The following is a 17717-nucleotide window of genomic DNA, read 5'->3' as shown; positions in this document are numbered from 1 at the left end:
CCATTTGACCTACCTTCAAAACATCGCTATCCATAAGCCAACTACCTTATCCACTCATAAAACTGAGACTCAAGCCAACATCATCTTTCACCTAGATTATTATTGTAATAGTCTTTTAATAGATCTTTCTGTTTCTAAAATGTCATCCTGTAAAATAATCTTTTTAAAAAAAATCTGTAAAAGCATAAAATTTTTTTGAAAAAATATTATATATGATTATATATGGATGTGTGTATGCATGCACGTGTGTGTGTGTGTATGTTTAACAGGGAGGCAGTTTGTTTTGCTTTTCTAACTCTGCTTTCCACCATATGTACAAAATTTAAACTCAAATTCAGAGAAATATATACGGAGTAATACACAACATTTAAGGCATTGCCGAAAAGCACTGTATACATTACCCCTCATGGACAACTCACAACAAAACTGAATGGAGATGGAATTCTCCTTGTTGTAGAAATGAAAAATTGACCTCAGATATTAAACAACTTGTCTAATGTCACAGAGCTAGCACAACTAAACTACAAGATGAAGGCTAAAAATGGTCATTTTATTAATTTATGCATGTAATAATATATAATTAGTTTAATGCCCTTCAATGGGCCTTAAATTTGCCAGGTATTTTGGGACACTGTCTATACCAAATTAAATTTTCCTGTTTACACACACACACACACACATATAAATACATAAATATATTCATGTATGTATGTGTATACATGTGTTCACTATTCTGTTCTTCAACTGTTTCTAGTGCTTCTACGTCTCTCTCCTCTAAAAAAAAAATGTGTGCTCATGTTTTAATTGATATCTTAGTTACTTAGTGCTGCCATAACTTTATATACTACAAGTGGGTGGCTTTGAAAAAGGGAATTTATTTTCTCACAGTGCAAGGGACAGGAAGGCCAAATTCAGAATGTGGCTGTAGGGGGGAGGTGCCTCTTATTCTATTTCAGCTTCTAGTAGCTGCCAGAAATCTTTAGCATTCCTTGACTTGTAAGTGCATCTGTCTCTATTGTCTGTCTTCCTCTGCCCCATAGAGGAAGACAGACAATATTTTTCTCTTTTTATAACCCAGAAGTGATTAGGTTTAGAACCCACCCTACTCTGGCATGACACACTAGCACAGCAAAATGAAACCTTCATTTCCAAACAGGTTCACATTTACAGGTACAGGTGTTGGGGTTTCAACACATATTTTGAGGAGACACAATTGAATCCATATTAGTTGGTAACATTAATGTCAGTATTATAGACAAATTCAACTTGAAATGTTTAGTCTCATTATTGAACGTTTTTTGAGTCCTCTTGAAAATTTTACACATCTAACACTTTAAGATAAATAAATTATCTTACCTTTTGTCATTAGATACTCATTAGAGGTAATGGTGTTTGTTAGTTTAGTTTTATTTTATTTACTGGTTTCTGGACAAGCATCAGTTTTCTGCTTTCATCAGTGGAATTTACAGCTTTGATGATCATGGAAGTGGCTTATAGGAATCATCTATTGTATGATAAATACACAGCCAATTAATTCAGCAAAGGGCAGAGTGTGCTGCTTCTGAATCCAAGACATAGAATCAGCCTTGTTAAGGTTTTGCTCCTTCTCTTGAGATTTAGTCTCTGCAAAACACTAAAATGTCTAATGACTGAAATATGCTGAGAATCCACAATTAGAGCTTGTCTTTATTTTCTGCTAAGATAATTGAACTGCATTCTCCCCAGTGAGCCACACATACCCTGGAGAGTAATATAGACATTTGGTAAAGTATAGCAAATATGTTAGGGTCCTGAGACTCTATTGATCATGGCATGAAATTAAATGCTACAGGATTGTCCAGCTCCCACCTCCAAACTTCAGAATTCCACCTAAAATAGGATCCCTACTTATTTCTACAGGAAGATAGCTCTCCATTCTTTCATTTGTTTATTCACGCATTCAACAAATATTTAGTGAATTTGTTTTACGAGGCAAACGTGGTCCTAAATGGTGGATAGAGTAGCCAATAAAAATTGATCTTGCCTATTCCTTCGTGATGCTTGCAGTCTGAAATCGGGGAAAAGCAGCCGTTACAGAGTGACACGAAGAAGTAAAACTGAGAACCTTAGTATGAGCTACAAAGTCTTATGTGATCTGTCACTCCTTTCCAAACACCTTGCTAATTGTGGCTCTTTCTCTTCTCTCACTTGCTTCCTTTGTTTCACATATATTTTTTTCTTGGGTGTTCCTCTAACGAACCAAGAAGAATCTGTTTCACAGCTTTTTTATTCACAGTGACTATGTCTGAAATACACCACTTGTCTGTCAGTTTGTACTACTGTGGTGAATTCATGTTGCTGTGATGCTGGAAGCGATGTCACAGGAATCAATTTGACTACATCTGTGTTAAGAGTCAATGGAAATGCTCAATATCATCGGTCAGAACAAGGCCAGAGGCCCATTACAGAACAGACCATGAATTAAATGTAAGCAAGTTGAAGCTGAAGCTGAAGAAAATAAAAACAAGTCCATGAGAGGCAAAGTACAACCTTGAGTATATCCCACATGAATTTAGAGATCACCTCAAGAGTAGATTTGACTCACTGAACACTAATGACCGAAAACCAGAGCAGTTGTGGGATAACATCAAGGACATCATAAATGAATGAAACTTTTTTTTTTTTTATTAAAAAGACAGTAAAGAAAGAAAAGCTCACAATGGCTGTCAGAAGAGGCTCTAAAACTTGCTCTTGAACATAGAGTAGTGAAAGCAAATGGAAGAAATGATGAAGTAAAACAGTTGAACAGAAGATTTCAAATGGCACCTTGAAAAGACAGCATAAAGTATTGTAATGGAATGTGCAAAGACTTGGAGTTGGAATGCCAAAAGGAAAGAACACGCTCAGCATTTCTCAAGCTGAAAGAACTGAAAAAACAATCCAAGCCTCAAGTTGCAATATTGAAGGATTCTACAGAAAAACTATTGAGCCATGTGGAAGCATCAAAAGATGGAATACATAGAGTCATGGTATGAAAAAGAATTGATCAATGTTCAATGATTTCAGAAGGTAGTATATGACCAAGAACTGATGGTGTTGAAGGAAGAAGTCAAAGCTGCACTGAAGGCATTGGGGAAAAGCAAGGCTCCAGGAATTGACAGAATATCAATTGAGATGTTTCAACAAATGGATGCAGCACTGGAAGGGCTCACTTGTTTTTGCCAAGAAATTTGGAAGACAGCTACCTGGCCAACTGACTGGAAGAGATCCATATTTATGCCTATTCCCAAGAAAAGTGATCCAAACAAACGTGGGAATTATTGAACAATATCATTAATATCACACACAGGTAAAATCTTACTGAAGATAATTCAAAAGTGGTTGCACCAGTACATTGATAGGAAACTGCCAGACACATCCAAGCTGAATTCAGAAGAAGGAAGGGTATCACTGCTGATGACTGGTGGATCTTGCTTGAAAGCAGAGAGTACCAGAAAGATGTTTCTTTTTGTTAGGTGCACTCAAGTTGGCTTCAACTCACAGTAACACTATGTACAATAGACCAAAACTTTCCCCACTCCTGCACCATTTTCACAATCATTCTTATGTTTGAGTTTTTGTTGCAGCCAGTGTATCAGCCCATCTCTTCCAGGGTCTTCTTCTTTTCTGAGAACTCTCTACCTTACCAAGCATGATATCCTTCTCCAGGGACAGGCCGCTCCTGATAACAAGTGCAAATTATTTTGAGATGCAGTCTCAAAATCCATGCTTCTAAGGAGAATTCTTGCTGTGCTTCTTCCAAGACAGACTTGTTCATTCTTCTGGTAGTCCATGGTATATTCAATATTCTTTGCAAACACCGTAATACAAAGACATCAACTCTACTTTGGTCTTCCTTATTCATTGACCAGCTTTCGCGTGCATATGAGGTGGTCGAAAACACCATAGCTTCAATCAAGCACACCTTAGTCTTCAAAGTGATATCCTTGCTTTCTAACACTTAAAAGAGGTCTTTAGTAGCAGATTTGCCTAATCCAGTAAGTCATTTTATTTCTTAACTGCTGCTTCTATGAGCATTGATTGCGGATCCAAGTAAAAGGAAGTCCTTGACAGCTTCGTTTTTTTCTCCATTTATTATGATGTTGCTTATCGGTCCAGTTGGGAGGATTTTTGTTTTCTTTATGTTGAGGTGTAATCCATACTGAAGGCTGTAGTCTTTGATCTTCATTAGTAAGTGCTTTAATTTCTCTTCACTTTCAGCAAGCAAGGTTCTGTTATCTGCATATTGCAGGTTGTTAATGAGTTCCTCCAACCCTGATGACTCATTCTTCTTTATATATCCCAGGTTCTCAGATTATTTGCTCAACATACATATTGAATAAGTATGGTGAAAGAACACAACCCTGACACACACCTTTCCTGATTTTAAACCACGAAGTATCTCCTTGTTTTGTTCAAACCCTGCGTCTTGGTCTACGTACAGGTACCTCATGTGCGCAATTAAGTGTTCTGGAATTCCCATTCCTCACAATGTTACCCATAATTTGTTGTGATCCACACAGGCAAATACCTCTGAATAGTCAGTAAACACAGGTAAACATCTTTCTGGTATTCTCTGATTTGGGCCAAGGTCCATCTGACTTCAGCTATGATATCCCTTTTTCTACATCTTCTTCTGAATCTGGCTTGAATTTCTACCATTCTGTGTCAATGTACTGCTGCAACTGTTTTTGAATTATCTTCAGCAAAATTTACTGGCATGTAATATTAATGATATTTTTTATAATTTCCTCATTCCGTTCGATCACCTTTATTTGGAATGGGCACAAATATGGATCGCTTCCAGTTTGCTGACCAGGTAGCTGTCTTCAAAATTTCTTGGTATAAATAGTTGAGCATCTCCAGGCATGTATTTGTTTATTGAAACATCTCAATTGGTATACCCTCAATTCCTGCAGTCTTCTCCCCCCCCCCACAACACCTTAAGTGCCGCTTGGGCTTCTTTCTTTGATACCATTGGTTCTTGATCATATGCTATCTCTCAAAATGGTTGAACATCAGCCAATTCTTTTTGATACAGTGACTCTGTGTATCCCTTTCATCTTTTTTTGATGCTTCTCTGTGGTTCAAAATTTTCCTCCATAGAATCCTTCAATATTGCAACTAGAGGCTTCAATTTTTTCTTCAGTTCTTTTAGCTCAAGAAATGTCAAGCATTTTCTTCACATTTGGTTTTCTGACGCCAAATCTTTGCACGTTTCATTACAATACTCTACCTTGTCTTCTCAAGCCACCCTTTGAAATCTTCTTTTCAGCTGTTTTACTTCATCATTTCTTTGGTTTGCTTTAGCTACTCTACACTCATTAGCAAGTTTCAGAGTCTCTTCTGACATTCATTTTGGTCTTTTCTTTCTTTCCTTTCTTTTTAATGACCTTTTACTTTCCTTATGTATGATGTCCTTGATGTCACCCCATGAGTCTTCAGGTCTTCAATCTTTAGCGTCCAATGTGTCAAACATATTCTTGAGATCATCTCCAAATTCAGGTGGAATGTACTCAAGGTGGTATTTTCCAACTATCGATCCATCTTTTTTTATTTCCAACTTTTCATTCCAATCACCAATTATCAATGCATATTGACTGCATGTTCAGTCAATTCCAGACTGCAAAGGCTGGTAAAAATCTTCAATTTCCTCATTTTTGACATTAGCAATCAGTGCTTAAATTCGAGTAATAGTCATATTAACTGGTTTTCCTGCTAGGCGAATGGATGTTATCCTATCACTGACAACATCGTACTTCAGGACAAATCTTGAAACGTTCTTTTTGTTGATGAATGTGACGCCATTCTTCTTCAATTCGTTTTTCGCAGCATAGTAGACCATGAGACTGTCTGAATCACAATGACAAATACCAGTTCATGTCAGCTCACTATATAGCCTTCGATATAAATTACACCCCAATACAAAGAAAACCAAAATCCTCACAACTGGACCAATAAACAACATCATGATAAGGAAAATATTGAAGTTGTCAAGGATTTCATTTTACTTAGATTCACAAGTAATGTCCATGGAAGCAGTAATCAAGAAATCAAAGAATGTATTCTTGCATAGGTCAAGCCTGCTGCAAACAACCACTTTAATGCATTAAAAACAAAGATGTCACTTTGAGGACTAAGGTGTGCCTGACCAAAGCTATGGCATTTTCAATCACCTCATATGCATGTGAAAGCTAGAGATGAATAAAGAAGACTCAAGAAGAATTGATGCTTTGGATTACAGTGTTGGCAAAGAATACTGAATATACCATGGACTGCCAGAAGAATGAACAAATCTGTCTTGGAAGACATACAGCCAGAATGCTCCTAGAAATGCAGATGGGGAGAATTTACCTCATGTACTTTAGACATGTTATCAGGAGGGACCAGAACCTGGAGAAGGACATCAGGCTTGGTAAAGTAGAAGGTCAGTGAAAAAGAGGAAGATCCTCAACACGATGGATTGACGCAGTAGCTGTAACAATGGATTCAAACACAGCAATGATTGTGAGGATAATGCAGGATCAGTCAATTTTTTCTGTTGCGCTTGGGGTCGCTATGAGTCAAAACTGACTCAGTGGCATCTAACAACAATAATATGCCTGAACAGTTCTTACATATAAGTAAATATCATATTATTCCATTTCTCTGTCCAGGTCTTGCTCTAATATTATTTTCACAGAGAGTTCTCTAATACCACTTCAATAGCGAAACAACACTCTACCACTCCCTTGCCTACTTTATTTTTCTTTCAAACATCACACATATCCATATCAAACACACACACAAGCATATGTATTTACATGTGACAAATCTGAGAATAACACACTTTTACACACACGTTTGATATAGATAATAGTCTTCCCCACCTGAACATAAGTTTCATGAGATCAATAATTTTTTTTATTCCCTGCAATATCTCCAGCTCATGTTTCCTGCTAGTTATTCAATGAATAGCTCTGAATGAATTATGAATAAATAAAAATATAAAGGGTGCCCATTTTTCTCCAAGCATAATCTAAAGAAGTATGACAATAAAGACCATTTGTAACAATACAGAAAATGATACTTTAAGCCCAATGAGATGTATATTTGATGCTAAGGTGCCTAATTGTACAAAATAAATGTCTGATTATTTTATAGGTGTCTGAGCATGATAACTAAGTGAGGAATGCTGATTACTTAATTCTTTCATGAGTCTAAAATCCCTAGAAGCCAGATTTTCACTTCAATATATAAATCTGGAACTCAGATGGGAAGTCAAGGTTGAGGACATAATTTTGGAAATCATTGCGGACTTCTTGTATCACCAGAGACATAGATGCAGATAGAGGATCAAATGTTAAGGGTTAAGCCTTTGGTTCCAAGATTTAGAGGTCAGAATTAGGAGAAGGAAGAGCCAGAAAAGCTGACTGGGAAAAAGTGACTGTTGAGGGAGAAAGAAAACCAGAAGAGTGTAGTGGTAGAGAAACCTAGAGAAGGATGTTTTAAAGTAGATGGAAACATCAATTGTGGCAAATTCTTCTGATATATCAAGTGAAAATGGGGAAGAAAGTAATTTTGAATGTGGTGATGTGGAAGTCTCCTGTGTCCTTGACAAGATTAGTGTCAATGAGGTGTTGGTACATTAACACAATTGGAGTGTGTTGAGGAGTAATGAGACATGAGGAAGTAGGGACAATTCTTTTAAGGGTATTAATTGTAAAGGGGAGCATAGAAATAGGTTTGCATCTAGGTGGGGTTTTCAGTCAAGAACATTTTTAAGAAGGATGATATTATACCGTAACTGGAAACATATGAGGATATTCCAATTGAGTATGAGAAATTGATGCTTGGAGAGAACAGATATATAATTTGAGATGTAAAGTATTTGGACAGCTTCAAACATGTGAAAGAGCTGGTCCTACACATTATCCATTATGAAAGGATATATGTATAAAGATTTAAACGTGGTAATATGTGGTAACTTTATCTGATTGTTTATACATAGTAGGATAAAATATGAGGCAAGGTCAGGAACAGAGAATGGAGTGCTGAGGGCTTTCCTCTAATTGCACTAAGCAGCTTAAGTGGAGGACCAAAGTGAAGAGATAATTAAGTTTACCTAAGTTGGAATGCAATTGACCCAAGTCATGGTGTTTTCAATTGCATCATATGTATGGGAAAGTTGGACAGTGAATAAGGAAGACCGAAGAAGAATTGGCGCCTTTGAATCGTGGTGTTGGTGAAGAACACTGAATATACCTTGGACTGCCAAAAGAATGAACAAATCTGTCTTGGAAGAAGTACAACCAGAATACTCCTTAGAAGCAAAGATGGCGAGACTGCTTCTTACATACTTTGGACTGTTGTCAGGAGGGATCAGCCCCTGGAGAAGGACATCATACCTGGTAAAGTACAGGGTCAGCAGAAAAGAAGAAGACCCTCAATGAGATGGGTTGATGCAGTGGCTGCAACAATGGGCTCAAGCATAACAAAGATTCTAAGGCTGGTATGGGACCAGGTGGTTTTTGGTTCTGGGGTACGTAGGGTCGCTATGAGTCAGAACAGATTCAACAGCACCTAACAACAACAAGTTGGAATGTAGTCAGGTGAGTAGAAAGGAGTGAAATTGGAACCATGGGACTGAGTGCGATTGTGAGTGAATGATTATATAAGGACATTGAAATCTCAGCTGGGACATGAGCGAAATGTCCACATGAACGTGTTGTGAATAATGATAAAGTTTCCTAGATTGGTGAGTAAGAAGCAGCTAAAGAGTGGATATTACAGTAGGTGAGCTAGGATAAAAGGGACACAGAAGATGGATGTCAGGCATGATACAGTTCTGGGTATATTTGAGTGAAGGTGAAAGTTATGAGGAGATGGGAGGACTGCTCCTGAGCTTACAGGAGATGGGGTGGATGAGAAGAGTTAAATTCTCCTTTGTGAACTCTAAAGAATTATTCAAGAAGAGGTGGCTGAGAGATGGTCTCACTTGAAACATGCAGAATATTATTGTTCTCTCTCATAGTAAGAAATGGATAGTGGAAATGGAAAAAATAGCACATACACATTTACTTGATGTCCAAATAATTACTTAGACCTCTTTTGCCATATATCTCATCAAAGAAAGCTGTTGTTCCTTTGCTCCAATATTGATGACATTCCATCCCACTACAAAGAGCAATAGATAGATAATTTACAAACGTTTATTGAAAATTATGTGAAACTTTGAAAGCATGAAAAGATAAAAAGTTAAAGCACAGGGATTACTACCTTTAAAATATTCCAATTAACTCACAAAGCTTGTAAGATATGCCTAGAACATTGCTCTGGTTCCCATATTTTTTATATCTGAAAAAATTCTTTCATGCATTTTATTTGATGGCCTTGGCATCCATGTAAGTCAAATAACTGTTATTATTTATAGTGATGCTGTAGTAAATCACCCAGATATGCCTTTCAGGGTAGAAATTTCCTCATCTGCCAGATATATCAGCAGCTAAATATTCATAGCTGAGTTACTTTCTGGGACTTTCCCTGTGCTTTAAGGGGTTGTCTTTCCAAATATTATGCCCCCTCCCAGTAGGTAGCCCACATTCAGAACCAATCATTGTGGATGGAAATGTATGACTCTTTTATCACAATCTTGGTCATCACTGAAAGGCCATCCTAGCTTCAGAGCCCAGGATGCTTGGGGAGAGTAGACATATAATTGGCTTAGTCTTTGTTTGAAATTCATCACTATTCAGCTCCTTCCCAATCCTTCTTTCCTTTCTCCCTTGAAGGTATTGCTTCGGGAAACGTTCTGTAGTAACTCTTCCTGCACTCAAACCTTTTTTTTTTTTCCATCCTGTTTTCCTGGAATCCAGCTGGAGACATCAATGTAGATACAATAAAACTGGGGTTGACAAGAATTGAATATTGAAATTGGAACATAAACACAGGCTAGTGGATTCCAAAAGTTTAAACATTCTACCAGACACTGCCTTCACCTACTGTGCTGAAGCATCAGATGGGCCCATGTATATATGTTTCAGATATGAAGAGAACAAGCAGGACATCTCATTTTAAATCATCTATCTTAATGCAAGTAACAGGAAGATGTTTAACATGCCTTCACAGCATGGTTTTCTGTAAGACCTTCTTTAGGGCCTCTTTCACATCCTTATTTTTCAAACTGTAGATGAGGGGATTCAGCATAGGGATCACCACGGTGTAAAAGACAGAGACAACCTTGTCCTGCTGCATTGAGTAGCTAGATGTTGGGCGCAAGTACATGAAAAGAATCGTGCCAAAGAATATGGTGACAGCAGTGAGGTGGGAGGCACAGGTGGAGAAGGCTTTGTACCTGCCTTCTGCTGAGGGCATTCTCAAGATGGTGATGAAGATGCACAGGTAGGAAATAAGGACAATAACAACACAGGTGATGACATTAAAACTGGAGGAAGCCATGGTGACAATGCCATTGATGTAGGTGTCAGAGCAAGAGATTTTAAGCAAGGGTGGAGTATCACAGTAGAAATGGTTGATTTGATTAGATCCACAAAAGGACAATCTAAAAGTCATCCCTGTATGGATGGCTCCATTCCCAAAGCCTGCAAGGAATGAGGTAGCCACTAGTATGAAGCAAATTCTCCCAGACATGAGAATGGGGTACCGCAGGGGGTTCCAAATGGCTGCGTAGCGGTCATATGCCATCATAGCCAACAGGAAGCACTCAGTCCCTAGGAAGGAGCCAAAGAAGTAGAACTGGGCAGCACATCCATTGAAAGTAATGGCCTTATCCTCAGTCACAAGATTCATCAGCATCTTGGGAGTCACAGAAGAGGAGTAGGAAGCATCAACAAAGGAGAGGCTGCTGAGGAAGAAGTACATGGGAGTGTGGAGACAGGAATCAATCGTAATCAGCATGATCATCCCCAAATTGCCTACCATAGTAGCCATATAGATTAATAGAAACAATATAAAAAGGATAATTTGTAGATCTGAGTTGTCCGAGAGTCCTAAGAGAATAAAATCTGTGACTTCTGTTTGGTTCCCACCTTGAGTCTCTGTCAGATATCTTATCATTTGAGCTGTGGTAAGAGAGAAGACAGAACATTGCATTTTGTTGGATGAACACATAACAAGCTATAACATCTTTTCACTGGCATGTATACATGTGTACCTTATCAGAAGAGTGAAAAATCAAAAGCATATTAAAAACTGTGCTAAACTTGACATTAATTCCAAAGAACTGCATCTGACTACAATGTATGCTGCCTACTAACTAATGTTTTCAAGCAAGTAACTTAGTAAACATTAACCAAAAACTAAAGTCCCTTCTGGCCTTAACCATTTGTTGAATAATAACAGGGAAATATCCTTAAGACGTAACTCTATTATTTGTGAAAAATTAATTAATATGTAAATATATGTTATAGACAAAACTTCTGAAGAAATATGATAGAATTAATTCAGGCTACTGAATAGTCCTCCTGGTACTGATGAAATGAATACAAAATATTAAAAGTCAGTTAAAGAAATTAACAATGTTAAGGAAAAAACTTGAATCTCTCGGAACAGTGGGTAGTAAAAACTGATAAAATTGATGACAGCGAAAAACACAGAGGAGAGTCCCATGCATGATTCCAATCCTAGCCTAACTTCTCAGAGTCATTATCTAGAAAAAAAAAGTGTCAGTATACCCTGAGAATTTTCAATAATTCCCTCTAATATTAAGAGAATTAGACTGTGAGAAAGAAGACATATATCAGATGAAAGTAATACAACTAGTCAAGGCAGTGTAAACTCCCATCCAACATCCATGTTGACTGGATCACAACAGAACCAGGAAACACCATCGACAGGGCTTGACATTTGCCACCCAACATAATGAATTGGAGGTAGTTTAAATGGACATAAATTCACTTCTGGAAAGGTGTAATAAATGTTAAAACAAGGCATAAAAAAAAAATCTCATATACGTGCAAAGCCTGTATTTTCAAAAGGTTAGTCCCCAAATATTATAATAATTAATACAGAACAATTTACATCACATTATATAGTCGGAACCAACTCGATGACAGCGGGTTTGGTTTTTTTGTTTCATATCTATACTAGGTTTTTGAACTTCAATGAATAAAAAAAGAATTATTCACTTATCTCAGGAAAAAAAAAAAGCAAGTCATCCATATGGGGGAAAAAAATCAGACTAGCCTCTGACTCCTCCAGAATTTATTCCACACCAAAAGAAAAGGGTGGAATGTCAGCAAAGGTCTGGATTAGACAGGAGGACCCAAGAATGTTATGTCCCAACAAGTTGTCATTTCAACACAGAACAATAAACAGACAAAAAAGATGATGTAGGAAGTCAGAAAATATTGAGCTCTTCCTAAAATAACTGATGATAAAATTTAGCAAACCAAGAACTAAATAGAAAAATACTGCTTAATAAACTAAACATTGAATCCACATAAATCTGTGAAAAGCGTGGCTGCAGAAGAGAATGTTGCTGTTATAAAGCTGAACACATCAAAAATAATGATATTAAAAAAAATTTTTTTTTATACCTAACACAAAAAAGGCAGCTGACAAATGCCACAGGGAATACCCAAAAACCAAACGCGAGTGCAGTGGAGTTAATTGTGACTCACAGCAACTCTGCAGGACAGCATAGAACTGCCCCACAGGGTTTCCAAGGAGTGGCTGGTGGATTTGAAATGCTGATCTTTTGGCTAGCGGCTGAGCTCTTCACCTTGCACCAAGGGAAGTACAGAAGTGCTAAATCATTTATGACTCACAGCAGGGAAATATTTGATATTGTCTAAAACTGAAATTTGGGACAAAGTAACAAAATACTTTTGCTAATATTGGGAATAAAGGATCTACTGAGCAAGGCTGGGGAGAAGGGTGGGCAAGAATTGGTTGTGTTTTCACAAACACTGCCATATACAGAAGCATCTATATGGCCTCCAACAAGTTTCCATTAGGATATAGGAGCATGATAGGCTGTCTTAGTTATCTAGTGCTGCTGTGAGAGAAATACCACAAATTAATGACTCTAAAGAACAGAAATGTATTCTCTTACAGTTCCTCACCTTTTGTAACTGCTTGAGTTCTATTTGCTTCTTTTGCTTGTTCCAGTTTAAGTATAAATTCACCGTAAAATACAAAGCAAAAAAATAAATAAATACAAAATTCCTTATCTTAGATGAGTCACTCACTCTAACTCCCCCAGGTTAAACAGGAGGCATAGATGGAATGGACTTTAAAGGTTATCTATTTTTTTTTTTTTTTTATCGTATGAGGCAGGAAAAAAGAGAACCTTTACACTTTCCCCATCATAATAGACTTACTCTACATTCAGTAAAATTCCCTTCTTTCCTGATTTTACTTTTCCTTAAAGAAAAGTATGAGAATTTTTATAACAATGCGAAACACATTTCAAAATATAGAGTACAGTAAATCCCCAAACAGTAAGTTCCAATTAATGTACAACTCCTAACCAAAACCAAAACTTATTGCCATCAAGTAGATTTCAACTCATAGCAACTTATAGGGCAGAGTAGAACTGCTCCATAGGGTTCCTAAGGAGCAGCTGGTGGATTCCAACAGCTGACCCTTTTTTTTTTTTTTTTTTTTTTACTAGGAACAAAATTCTTCATCACAATCCCCTTCACTTACTGCACATGCAGCTTTTAAACCATCTACAAGGCTTTGAGACTTTTCTTGCACTAAAGTAAGGCTACATAAGAACCCAATGTACCTGTTCTGACTTACCTACAAATACAGCTTAAAGACACACTTAGGAACGCATTGGATCTCGTTCTTAACCCACGGACTCCCTGTATATCACTGAAGTTCAGCTGTAATATTGTTGGCAATTATTTCCAACTGCAGAGGCTTCAGAGCAGACTCTGGAGTGAACACTCTAACTTACTTTAATTAGGATATGCTTCTTGCTCTTTGGTCTCTGGGGACAGCATATCTGATGTAACCTCATTGTAATCTATTCATTTCTCCCCTCTGAAACTAAGGAAACCACGTTTCTCTTTCTTAGTTCTCTCCTTCACCCTTGGGACACCCAGGCACAGTGGAGAATGAATTTTCACTTCAACATTTCCAGTCAAATTTAAATATTTTTCTCTTATAACCCCTGGTGGCTGGTGGTCTGATTCTCTTAAAAAAAAAAAAAAAAACTAAATCTACAAAGTACAAGGTTAGCTCTATTTCTATAAGGACTCCATGTACATATAAGAGATTGTGCTATCTGGAGCATAACAAAGTGTCTCAGTGGAGGAGACATGTGGCAGTAGAGAGAACAAGGACAGTCTTAGCTTGGAATCCTGGCCCTCTGGCTCACTGATTGTGTGACTTGGGTGTTTCTCTAAATCTCACTATGTCTCAGCTTTTGTCGTTTCCACATAGGAATATTAATGTCTATTTTATAAGGAAATAAAGTGAAATAATGAGTGCAAATTTTAGCTTAACCCCTAGGACACGTAGAATATAAATAGAGTTTCTTCCATCTCCACATTCTTGCCCACATGCTATTGTTGTTAGGTGCCATCGAGTCCATTTCAACTCATAGCAACCCTATGTACAACAGAACAAAAAGCTGTCCAGAGCTCCACCATCCCTGCAATCATTGTTATACTTGAGTCCATTGTTGTAGCCACTTTGTCAATCCATCTTGTTGAGGTTCTTCATCTTCCTTTTTTCAGTGACCCTTTATTAGCCCACATAGAGTAGATTGAGACTTATCAAGTACTCCATTGCCCAAATGAATCTCCCATCTAAAGATTCAGAGAGTGAAACTAAAATAGGTTTTAATATCTAATGATCATTAAAATTATTCGTGCTGCTTTGAGAAGGCATTCCCTTTAATTAATTTCTCTCTCAGTACCATTTAATCAATGCAATTTAATCTAGATTCTGTGGAAAAAAATTAAGAGATGTCTTGCTTCATCTCCAGAAATTCAGAAAATCCTGTATTATTTTGGTTAAGCTTAGCCCTCTTTTTTTTTTGGTAGTGGTGGTGGAGGACAGGAAAGAAAGATAGCCTGCAGGGAAAATACTATAAGTTCCTATCAACATAGAGTCCTTACATCCTGTGTTTCTTACCATGACCTAGCAGTACCACATGAAGAAACTCACTCCAGTCTCTGGAGCTTCAGGATAAGTTTCAAAATAAACAAAGAACCAATGTATGATTATAGCTTTAGTGTCATTCGAAGAGGCAACAGACAATGCTATATGTCTCTGGCACTCAGCTGGAGACCATCTCAACTTAGATTGCAATGTGATTTCAAGGAACCATTCTGAGAATTCACACTGGACACAGGGGTGTAAGCTGGGTGGCCTAAGGATGAAACATTGAAAATTAGGTAAAAATGAGACCCTTTATGGAGAACTTTGCCGTCTAAAATCCAATAAACAAGCAACAAATATTTATTAAGCAACTAATAGAGAGAATTCTGGCTAAAAAAGATGTTACCTCTACCCTCAAGGAGCTTACATGCATCAGAGGATGAGGCAGTGTCTTAGGCTGAGTTCTCTAGACAAGGAAAAGCAGTGAACCACATATATAGAGAGGGAAAGAGAGATTTATATCAGGGAAATGACTCACGGGGCTGTAGGGCTGGAAAGTCCCATGTCCTTGGGTCAAGTAAGACGATTCTCTTGACTCACATAGCTCTAGGGCTGTCAAACCCAAGATCAGCAAATAAGCTGTTAAATCAAGTCTCAAGAACAGGCGACAATATCCAGTATCCAGAGTAAACAAAAGGCAACGAAGTTTGCCAAAAAGTCCATATGTATTGGATGCAGGCCACACCCCCAAGGAAACTGGCTTTCAACTGATTGCTGCTCATAGCAGATCTCATCATGGAGGTAACTACATTATTACATAGCTAGCAAACAACATCATAACTGCCAAACCACTGAGAATCATGGCCCAGCCAGGTTAAGACACAACCTTAACCATCACAGGCAATGTTATGAATAATGGAGAATCTGATGAGCCTGTCCTCCCCTGGTCATAAGGAGAGGAGACCAGGGGTAAGTAAAAATAGCAACTACTATTTATTGTTATTATTACTTGTCTCTAGTCTCCTCTAGTTATGACCTGGGGGAGGAGAGGTCATTGTGAACCAGGCAATCATATGGTCTACTATCTCAGGAATGACAACTTGAAGAGTAATGATGTTGTATTCATTCTCAAAGAGAACATTTCAATATCTATGCTGAACTACAATGCTGTCAGTGATAGGATAATATCCACATACCTAGAAGAAAGACCAGTTAATACAATTCTTATTCAAATTTACCCACCAACTTTTAAGGCTAAATATGAAGAAACTGAAGATTTAACCAACTTTTGCAGCCTGAAATGAGCAAACATGCAATCAGCATGCATTGATAATTACTACTGATTGGAATGAGAAATTTGGAAACAAAGAAGAAGGATTGGTAGTTGGACTATAAGGCCTTAATAATAGAAACAATGGCAGAGATCACATGATTGAATTTTGCACAAACAACGAGTTCTTCATTGTAAATATCTTTTTTAAACATCATAAATGGCAACTATACTCATGCACCTAGAAAAATGGAATATATAGGAATCAAATCAACTGCATCTATAGAAAGAAACAATGGGAAAGTTAAATATCATCCCTGAAAAAAAGACCAGGGCCTGACTGTGGAACACACCAACAGTTGCTCAAAGCAAGTTCAAGTTGAAACTGAAGAAAATTAGAACAAGTCCACCAAAGCCAAAATATAACCTTGAGTATATCCCACCTGTATTTAGAGTTCATACAAAAATAGATTTGATGTGGAACACTAACAACCCAAGACCAGGTAAGCTGTGGAAAAACATCAAAGACATCATATATTAAGAAAGCAAGAGGTCATTAAAAAGACAGCAAAGAAAGAAAAGACCAAAATGGGTAACAGAAGCGACACTGAAACTTGCTCTTGAATTTCAAGTAGCTAAAGCAAAACGAAGAAATGATGAAGTAAAAGAGCTGAACAGAGAATTTCAAGGGTGGCTCGAGAAGACAAAGTAAGGTACAAGAATGATGAATACAAAGACCTGAAGTTAGAAAACCAAAAGGGAAGAATCAGTGTAGTCATTTCTCAATCTCAAAGAACAGAAGAAAAACTTCAAGCCTCAAGTTACAATCTTGAAGGGTTCTAAGGAGAAAATATTAAACAACAGAGGAAGCAACAAAAGAAAATGGAAGGAAAACACAGAGTCACCATACCAAGAAAAAACTGGTTGACATTCACCCATTTCAAGAGGTAGCACATGATCAGGAATTGAAGGTACCGAAAGAAGATGTCCAAGCTGCATTAAAGGCATTGGGAAAACAAGTCTCCAGAAATTGACAGAATACCAATGGAGATATTTCATCAAGTGGCTGCAGCGCTGGAAGTGGTCACTCATTTAGACCAAGAAATTTGGAAGAGAGCTACCTGGCCAACAGACTGGAAGAGATCCATATTTATGCCTATTCCAAAGAAAGGTGATCTAAAAAATTGGTTGACATTCAACCATTTCAAGAGGTAGCATATAATCAGGAACTGATTTCATTTTACTTGGAACCGCAATCAACAACAATGAAAGCAGTACTCAAGAAATCAAAAGAAGCCTTGCATTGGGGAAATCAGCTGCAAAAACTCTTTAAAGATGTCACCACGAGGACTAAGGTGCGCCTGACCCAAGC

At 37.5% G+C, this 17717-nt stretch overlaps 1 protein-coding gene across 1 annotated transcript; it reads right to left on the bottom strand.

Moving 5' to 3' along the window:
* Window positions 1-10095: 10095 nt before the first annotated feature.
* LOC135231653 (olfactory receptor 5AP2-like) lies at window positions 10096-12321 on the bottom strand. The gene has a single exon (XM_064288072.1). The coding sequence runs from the start codon at window positions 11125-11127 to the stop codon at window positions 10120-10122; it is 1008 nt and encodes a 335-aa protein (XP_064144142.1). The 5' UTR covers window positions 11128-12321; the 3' UTR covers window positions 10096-10119.
* Between the last annotated feature and the right edge of the window lie 5396 nt (window positions 12322-17717).

This window comes from Loxodonta africana, chromosome 7, assembly GCF_030014295.1.
Source record: "Loxodonta africana isolate mLoxAfr1 chromosome 7, mLoxAfr1.hap2, whole genome shotgun sequence".
In the NCBI taxonomy this organism is placed as follows: domain Eukaryota; kingdom Metazoa; phylum Chordata; class Mammalia; order Proboscidea; family Elephantidae; genus Loxodonta; species Loxodonta africana.
The sequence above is the reverse complement of the archived record's forward strand: the minus strand, read 5'-3'. Positions and strand labels throughout refer to the sequence as shown.